Below are 9,118 nucleotides of genomic sequence, written 5' to 3'. Positions count from 1 at the left end.
TGGTTGCAGGATCTTCCTGCACCAGCACACTGGTGCAAGACCTCGCTGAATGTGTCCATTCAGGCTGGCATCTGCCTCTCCAGCCTTCCTCCCATTCCAGAAGTATGGGTCAGAGGTGGCATCACTCGCAGTACTCAAACCCAGCTGAAGTCCCACTGGCCTCTGAGCAAAGCCAGGGTGCAGGGGCAAGGGAAGGAGTGCCAGCCTTACAGGCATTTTGGCACGCAGCAGACGTGAGGTGAGCCTGATGGCGTGACACGAATAGCACAACACCTTGGCTGTGCTTGGCTTTGGTGGCCAGCATTCCCTGCTCCCAGCCAGCCATGTCACCCTGGAGAGGGCTCTCCTATGGCTTTCTGAACCTTGGACACTGCAGAAGTGTCTCAAAGCAGGAACTCTTCCCCAGGAACCCCCAGCTCAGCCCAGTCTCTCCCCTCCAGGTGAGACCATCCCAAAGGGCAGTCCTGAGGGTGTTTTGGTTGGAGCCAGCTTGATGGTGACACCCCACAGCTGTGCCCAGAAACTGCCCCTTTCCCAGCACCCAGAAGTGTTAACTTCCTGCTCTTCTCACAGGCCTGAAGAGCATCTCTTTGCCCAAAACCCATCCCCTTGCCCCATCACATCTCCCACAAACAGCTCTTCCCCAGCACAGGTTTTGCTGTAGGCATTTTATGCAGCTGCTGTGTGCTGGAGACTAATGGAGTGAATCTGGGACTTCAATTACACCTGAGAGAGTATTTTCACTCTGTTTCTTAGATTAGCAGGTCATAAAGTGAGCTTAAGCACACCTTCTGGAGTTAGGAAAAGCCTAAAGCAGTTTTCAGGCACTGAGTGCTGGGTTGCACTCAGATTTAATTTCAGTTTTAAAAGAAAAGTATGTGGGAGACCCATGGGAGATTCTCCGATGCACTTTGGAACAGGGGGTTCAGGTTCTACTTGCTACAGCTCCCTCCTCCCTTAACATGCCTGGAGGTCTCCCTCGTCCTTTATCAGAGCTTCTCTGTGTGCAGAACGGTCCAAGACCCAAACCAGGACTCACATGGTGCCCAAGAAAGTATCAATTATGTTTGCACTTGACGGCAGAGCTGATCACTCCTGGCTCAGGGCAGCACATTCCCAGCTCCACAGCTCACAGCCCACCCAAGGAAACAACAACAACAAGTTCTGGAATGTAACAATTTATTGGGGTTAATTTTTTAAATTTTTAACTCCCCATTTCTGGCATTGATACAATATTCAAGAGCAGCAGAAAGAACAAAATGTACAAGAATACAAGAGTAATTAGCACAACCCCCACCCCCAAACCTGGAGCAAACCATTTTCTTGTGGGAAGCACCAAGGGAAGGGGCAATTCAATCGCCCCTCCAGTGGCTACGCCTCCCACCCATCCGCTCTAGACAGAGTTTAGCCAGCTGGGAACTGGATTAAAACAAAAAACAAACAAAAAAAACCCAACTGAACAAACACTATATTTAAAATGAAAACTGCAAGACAAAAAAAAAAATATATATAGATATACAATTCATCCGTGCACAATCCTTAAATGCATTTTTTTTCAAAATAAAAAAAATTACAAGATACATATTTAGGTTTATTTTAAATTAAAAAAAAAAATTACCGCCTTCACTTTGTATGCCAAGTGAGGGGAAATAAAGAGACAGATGGGCAGCACCAGAACTATCAGCACTCTAGGAGTTAGGGCTGACCTTCTCCAAGAGGAAGGATAGAGCTCTGGTGCTGCCAAAACTCAAGCACAGGCAGAATCTGAAGCACCCAAGTACCAGAGCTCAGTGGGGTAACTTGCCTGCTCCAAGTTCAGTGTTTGCAGGAATCTGTAGGATCTGAGCCTAAGCTTGGCACAGGGGAAGGTGAAAGGAAGGAACAGATGAGGCAGGCCCCTGTCCTCCACCACCAGCAGACAACTTTCTATCCAAAAAGAAAACAAACGGGGGAAAAAAATTCCCAAAACAGAGAGTTCTCCTCTATTCTTAAGGAGCATACAAGGCTTAATGGCAAGGGAGAGAAGAGGAGGGAGGACAGCATACTAAGTCAATTTGCTTGGGGGAGGCGCAGGCATGACAACTCTTTCCTAAAAAAAGTCATCACAATTATTAACTCTTTTGTTCTATTTGAGAACTTGACCTAAGACTCTGCCCCCCTTGGCAGCTGGGGGCTGGATCCCTCCAGGACAGCTGAAGAGCAACCTACTTGTGGAAAAGCACTGACCTGCTGCTCCACCCAGAGGGAAATACTCAGCATCCCTAGAGAGTGGGGGCAGCTGGGGGCTGCCCAGGGGCAGGTAAGAGTCCCACTAGCCCTACGAGGCCTGAAGCCCCACCAAGTGTTTTGATCCACCTAACCGCACTCCGACGGTTTAGTGGCAGCTCTAGTAAGTGCTGAACAAGGAATGAAGTGAAGAATCAGGGCCCTGCAATGGGAATTACCACTTCACCTGCATGTCCTGGCCATGCCCCTTCACTCCTGGAAGGAGAAATTTGGAGGAAGGGAGAAAGAAGATCGCAGGGCCCTGTCACACCCTTACCAGGGAGGCAAGTGGGACAGAGGGCGCCTCAGGTGCACCACACAGAACATGAGCTAAGCTTCTGGTGCCAAGGCTGACCCTGCACAGACAAAGGTGCAAATACCTCTGACCACATCAGTCTGGCACAGGGCAACGTCGAAACGGGAGCAGCAGAGGACAGAAAGGCAAAGGTGAGGATGGAGACAGGCTCCAACATCTCCTCCCATCTACACCTCCCAAAAAGAAACCATACACATTGCACTCTGGGGAAGGACCTCAAAAATAGAAGTAAGAAAAGAAAATAAAGACACTTCTTTGCTCAACCCCAAAGCATTGATGAAATGAAGATAATTCCTGGAGTTACCTACGGAAGGAAGCACAGACAGGGAGCAGGGGATATCTGAAGCAATACTCAGCACTCCTCCGTCTCCGTGCAAACGCCGCCAGAGTCGGGCTGCCAGCACCCTCAGCAGGATGGGCCCTTCCACCCCATCCCCTCTACATGAGCGAGATGGAGGCACAGGGCAGTGACACAGCTGGCAGAAAGGCCACAGCAAGCCAAGAAGGAACAGAACCCAGGAGGCACCGAATCCCTGGCCCCAAATGAACCCTCTACAGCAGACTGCCTTCGGAGCAGAGATCGGGAAGGCTGTGCACAGGGTGATGGGTGAGATGGGGAGAAAGAGGGGAGGGGAGAGGTTTCTTTTATATTCATATATTTATATATAAAAGTAACTAAGATCCCAGCTCTTGCACGATTATTGGGCGATTGAAAAATGCAGCAAAAGCAAGCAACATTGGAGTAAAGGGATGCACCAGGCAAGGAGGAAAGTCTTGTCAGAAGGTGGGGAAGGAGGCGAGGGGAAAAATAAGCACTTAGCCAAACACGCACTCCAGGTTTGTTACACCTCCCTGGGAAGAAGGACCTGCTCCTGAGCAGCCCCACTAATGCCACAACCTGGGGTGGGCAGAAGCATGGGAGACTCAGGCACCATCCTTCAGCATGGCAACCTCTGCTGCCAGGAGGTCCCCAGGAAGGCGATCATCTCCAAACGCTGGGAGCTGCCAAAGCCACCTCTACAAAGAGGGGCTGGACAAGGGAGTGAAATCCCTAGGAAGACTCATCTCAGAGACAGCTCCTACCTGGTAAAAAGCAGGATATTGTGTGTGGTTTGGGTTTTGTTTTTTTGTTTAGTTCATAAAATCTCCTGGGGAACCTCGGTAAGGGGAGACGCAGAGAAATGCTCCCTTTCTCTTTGGAAAACAGAAATTAAGCAGTGGCTCACCACAGCTGGGCCTGCTCACGCTATTTCTGTTTTCTATCCCAAAAGGAGCTTGCATCTCATTAGTTTCCCACCTCCCCAGTCCTACTCTGCTCAGCAAGAAGAGGGCACAAGACAGGAGGCTGCTGCTCCAAGTTGAAAGCTGTGGGAAGCACTGACAGAACTCGATGGACAGAGAGAGGAGAAGTTCCCAAGAGCAGCCCAGGCTATGGGAGGCATTAAGACATCTGTCACCCGCCACTGCAAAGCCAAGGGCACCAGAGAAGTCCAGACAAGGAAAGCTGTCCTAGTGTCCCTGCCTGCCACCTTCTGTTCAGACACCAACATCTGGTACTTCCCTCTTCCCTGCAGTCACTCCCATGCACCAGATGAAGACCCAGCAGAGACACCTTGGATGGGGAAGTCAGCACGCAAGAGTTGCCTCCTCACTCTGAAGGAATGTTCAGGCAACTCTTCCCCATCACCCTGCAGGAAGCTGGAGCTGTCCTGCTTGAGCACAGTCTTGCCAGGGTGTTCCTCTCACCTCCCCACCCCAAACACCTCCAGCATTTGTTGGCCTTGGGAAGAGGGCACACCTCACTTGGCAACACCTTCAGAGCACACAAGGCAGCTCTTTCATCTGTCTCTGAAGATCCAGCCGTTGTCGGAGAAGGGATGCTGGACTTCGTATCAATGGGATTCAGTTCTTTGTCCTGATGTGGTGAATCCTATTTGGAAAAACGCCACTTCTCACCTGATGCTGGAAGAAGCTAAGAGACCCTACAGAGGGGAGGCATATCTGCTTCCCAGGAAATAAGCCCACCATGATTAATTCTGCTTGGATATAGGGGACAGAAAAGAGAAGAGACAGCGACTTGGCAGGAAAGGTACATGCCGACCCCAAATCTTAGCAGCTTGCTGTGCATGCAAAGTAAGTCAACTGTTTCCATGTTGGTGGCCCGATCCACATTCTGGCAGAACGTGACCAGCCACTTCTGAGGGTCACTCAGCCAGAAAACCACTTGGAGACTTCACCTTAGCTCACAGGAGAGGAATGGGAGGGAAGGAAACTCACTCCAACACTTGGGAGGCAAGGATGGGAAAGGTTTGCAGACAGGGTTCCTCCAACATGCAACTTGCCTCTTCAGCTCGGAGATCGCCGCTTAGTCCCAGAACGCCTTTCCCTCCAGTTCAAGCAAGCCAAACACCATCCCAGACACACATGCTTCGATACTACAAAATACTCTTTTCTCTAAGGACCAGCTAATACCACTACAGTTTGTGCAATCACTGCATTTATTATTCATTTTTAAACTCTCTCTCGCTCACTCCCTGTAGAAATTTTTTTAAAAAACTTTTCTTTTTTTTTATGCAAAACTAATCATTTCACTTTTTCCACTCCATCATAAAATCTCCTCTAAAAACACGACGACAAGAACAAACATGGCACAGACACAGAGAGTATTTCCCTGTTTTTGTTGGTTTTTTTCCTATGGGTTATTGGGGAAGGGAAGGGGATACTTTCAAATAAACTCCTCCCTCAATCCCATGCCCTTTTTAAAAGACATGGATGAATCTTCTTTCCCATCTCCGTTAAGGAGCAAGGGCAAAAATCTGGAAGGAGAAGTGTAACCCACGTGAATACGAAGGTAGGTTAGTCAGCCTCAAGTGGCTTGTCCACCCGAGGGAACTTGAGGCTGCTGCTGAGTTCAAGTTAGCAAACCTCTAACTCAAAACAGCACAGGATCCTCATTTCGGATCCAGAGGTTCAGGGTTTGGTTCCCACCTGGTGACCCACCCAGGGAGGGATCTGTCACACAAGCAGGTGAGCCGTGTCTGCAAGCCGGATCATACTCCTTTCTTCCTCCACAAAGAGGATCTACTGGACGAGTTCCTTTGCTGCAACAAGCCCCCTCATCTCCTCACCACAGGAAGAAGGTCCTTGCGGAGCATCCCTACAATGACCCACTGTTTTGCTCTTCACAGACAGTTCCCTTGCTTGTCACTCTGGAGAAAGGCAAAACCCCTTCAATTACACAATTCCTGCCCCTTGCCCCCAAAGAACACCATACAAGAGACACTGGGGAAAAGAATTCTGCCAGCAACATATCTTGGCCAAAACACATCAAGAGTTTCCTATTAAAGTTCCCTTTTATCTCCCACTTAAACGCTTCAATATTTTTTTTCAGAACCTCAATACCACGAAACAAAACACATCACCACATACACACCAAACAGTAACTCAACAACCTAAAGTGACTGGCCAGTTTGCATCCACCCCACAAAGCAGCTCCTCTTATCTCACAGCCACAGATTAGTTCCTGTTCAGAAGCGGGAGGAAAAAGAGAAGAATCTCCTCACTATTTTCCTAAGAAAGAGTTTTTCCCTATGCCTACAAACAATTCACCTTTGAAGCTGCAGTCAAATGGGTAGGCTATGCTAAAATATGGGATTCCCTGGATGTGCCAGGCACAGGAAAGATGCAAAAAAAAAAAAAAAGAAAAGAAACAAACACAAAAAATACAAGCAGGTAGTAGTAATACAGACACGCACACAAGTCCAACAAGTTATAGGAAGCCTTAGCTTGGTGAATGGATCAGGGAAGTCTCTTTCTCCCTGCCCCTAGCTTCAGCTGTGAATGCAAGCACATCCCCAAACTGTCCACTAAGCTCTTTAACCAAGGAAAGAAAAAGAAAGAGGTGCACAAAGGGTGGTGCTAACAGCACCTGGAATCCCCCTCGGACTGTCTGCACAGACACCCAACCGCAAGTGGTGTGAATCGACTGTGTCTCACAGCTTGGAATGCCACCCACTGCGAGGCAAGGTTTGTGGGGAGGGCAGCAAAGCTTTCATTATACTAACCCAGGCACTGGAGGCAGGGAATAGACAAACTCTGGGCACAAAAGCCCTAATTAAGGTCAGAAGCTGGTCTATCCCTCTACCACCCTGACAATGTCCCTCGGGCAGACAAATATTACCTCCCTCCCACAGACTGCCTCCCTTTTACCCTCAGATCACTGCAACCACAAAATCACTATTCCACATGAGAGCACTGCTTGAAGACAGCAGCTCCTGAGCATCCTTGTGTGAAAGCACCAGAGGGGCCAATTCCACTTGTGTTCACCGTCCCAGGGCAGGTTTGTAAGTAACTGAGCCCTGGCACAGGGAATTTTTTCCCACCCTTTTCACCTCTGCAGCATGTTATGTAGAAGTGACACCCCTGTGCCCCATCCAGGGACAGGGCTGAGGGTGAGGCTCTCCCACTGATTGATCAGCACCTCTTTTCCTTGCCCCTACAGGCTGAGTCCCATACGAGTAGAGGAAAAAGGGAGAGCAAAGGAATGGTATCTACCCATGAAGCTTAGGACTCACAGAGAAACGGGGCAAAGCCAGAAACGGCAAGCAGAAAAAGAGCTTATTTGGATGTGAACTAGAGTGGTCAGGCAAAGAGGGAGCTGTGGGTAAAGAACAGCAAGTTGTGGTCTTGCTCCCTCCTGCTTGCTAGGGGTGAAGAGAAGGAATTTCTAGATCAGCTCACAGGAGCTTTGGGGGAAGAGATCCAGTGCACATGCATATGATGTGAGAGAGACAGGTATTTTTTACGAGCACCTTTGGTTGACAGTTGTAAGGGCTGTTTCAGATGCTGAAAAGACAGAGGAGAAACCTCTTCCAGGCCATCCACCCCAGGGAGATGAGAGCAGGAGTGGCAAAAGAAAGCAGGAAGAGCAAATGACCTGCCTTAGCATCCACCCATCCCTCCTTTGGAGGGAAGCAAGAGGAAGCAAACAGGGTCGGGGGAAGCCTAAGCACAAGGCGGGAGACCAGCCTCGCCCGGCTGGGGCAGCGTCACGCTCTTGGCGTATCTTCCCCCGGACTGAAGGATGGATGCACAGCTCACTCCTGCCTGCTTCCACCACAGAAAGGCCAAGGAAGGGCATTTCATGCCCTCTCCCCTGAGCAAGTGCAAGTGATGAACATCAGGAGGAAGATCTGGGCCAGAAGCAGACTCCTCTTTTCTTCCCTTTCTCCTGCAGAGCTGAGCAAGTTGGAAGATGCAGGAGAAGAGGTGGGACCAGGGCACCTGAAAGCACCCATACAACTGCCAAGGTAGCACCAATAGTGAAGGAAAGGGGAAGCCAATATGGGGCATATGCTGCATGGGGCACCCCCCACCACCCCAGCTTTGCCTCAAGCACCTTCTGGGCATGACACTTCACCTGCCCCTCTCCCCCTCACTCTCAGGGCACCTGAATCAGCAACTGCCAGGAGGACAGTAAAGGAGAGGGCAGATCCAGGCCACTGGCCAAGAGGGGGAAGAATGGCAGGATCGTAGTCATAACAAGGGGGAAACATAGGAATGGAAGAAACTGCATGCACATTGTGGGAGAAGGTTTGGAGGACATGGGCAAGGGCTCCAATCCTCTTACATCCTCTCCTCAAGGGTCTGGAGCTCCTCTTCAGTTTTTGTCAAAGATGGAAGGGGAAGGAGGAAGAGCAGCACCTTCCCTACCACCCCCACAGGCACACAGACACGTGTTCACCTATCCCTGAGCCCCAAAGGCTCCACTGCCCATTGGACAACACCACATTCAAGGACAAACAACCACTCCGAAGCCCCACCACAACCCTCCCTGCCTCCTCCCAGCAGCACGGGCACCCAGGAGCAGTGGGTGCTCCCACACCCCCACTGACACGCTCCAGCCCCCGGGCAAGAGGAAGTGGGCGGGAGGAAAGGAGGAGGAAGGGTGGCAGTGAGGGCACAGAGACAGCCAAGGGGAGAAGGAGAGAACTAAGGACAGCCATTCGCATCACGACTTCTGGCAGGTAGAGCTCCCCCCACGCCCCTGGAGCAGGGGGGACCGGGCTGCTCACTTGCTGCCCCCTCCGCCACTGCCTGCCGCCACCTTCTCAAAATCCTCTGCGTTGCAGAACTCCTTGATGGTTACGGTGAGGAGGTTGCTGGTGACATCCGTGACCACCACGTTAGAGCAAGGGGACATCTCCGGACGCCAGTCGCCAGCCTCCTGCTCCGGGTCAGAAGAGGAGAGTGACAAGGAGGGCGTCTGCCCCCCGCTGCACCCTCCCGAGGGAGAGCGCTTGCTGGTGGCAGCCGACTCGGGTGGGATCGAGAGGTCGAGGACCTCCGACTCACGCCAGTCGGGGACGGCTGGGCTGAGGGTCTCGGGGAGCAGCTTCGGGGGAGAATCATCTGGGTCGGAGGAGGAGTGGGGAGCAGGTGATGGGCAGCCAGAGGAGCTGGAGCTGGGGGCATCGGAGGGGGGGGAGCCCGTACTGAGCCCACAGGAGGCAGCCTGGGAGCCTTCCGCCTCCCCCT

At 51.2% G+C, this 9,118-nt stretch overlaps 1 protein-coding gene across 1 annotated transcript; it reads right to left on the bottom strand.

Annotated features, from left to right (window-relative positions):
• Positions 1-8,651: 8,651 nt before the first annotated feature.
• CBX6 (chromobox homolog 6) lies at positions 8,652-9,075 on the bottom strand (the record flags this gene model as incomplete). Its single annotated transcript, XM_009069792.1, has 1 exon — positions 8,652-9,075. A coding segment is annotated over one exon (424 nt), but the record flags the coding sequence as incomplete, so codon positions are not given.
• Positions 9,076-9,118: the final 43 nt, after the last annotated feature.

This window comes from Acanthisitta chloris, unplaced genomic scaffold (genome assembly GCF_000695815.1).
Source record: "Acanthisitta chloris isolate BGI_N310 unplaced genomic scaffold, ASM69581v1 scaffold32152, whole genome shotgun sequence".
Lineage (NCBI taxonomy): Eukaryota > Metazoa > Chordata > Aves > Passeriformes > Acanthisittidae > Acanthisitta > Acanthisitta chloris.
Note: the sequence above shows the minus strand (reverse complement) of the source record. Positions and strands in the feature narration are given on the sequence as shown.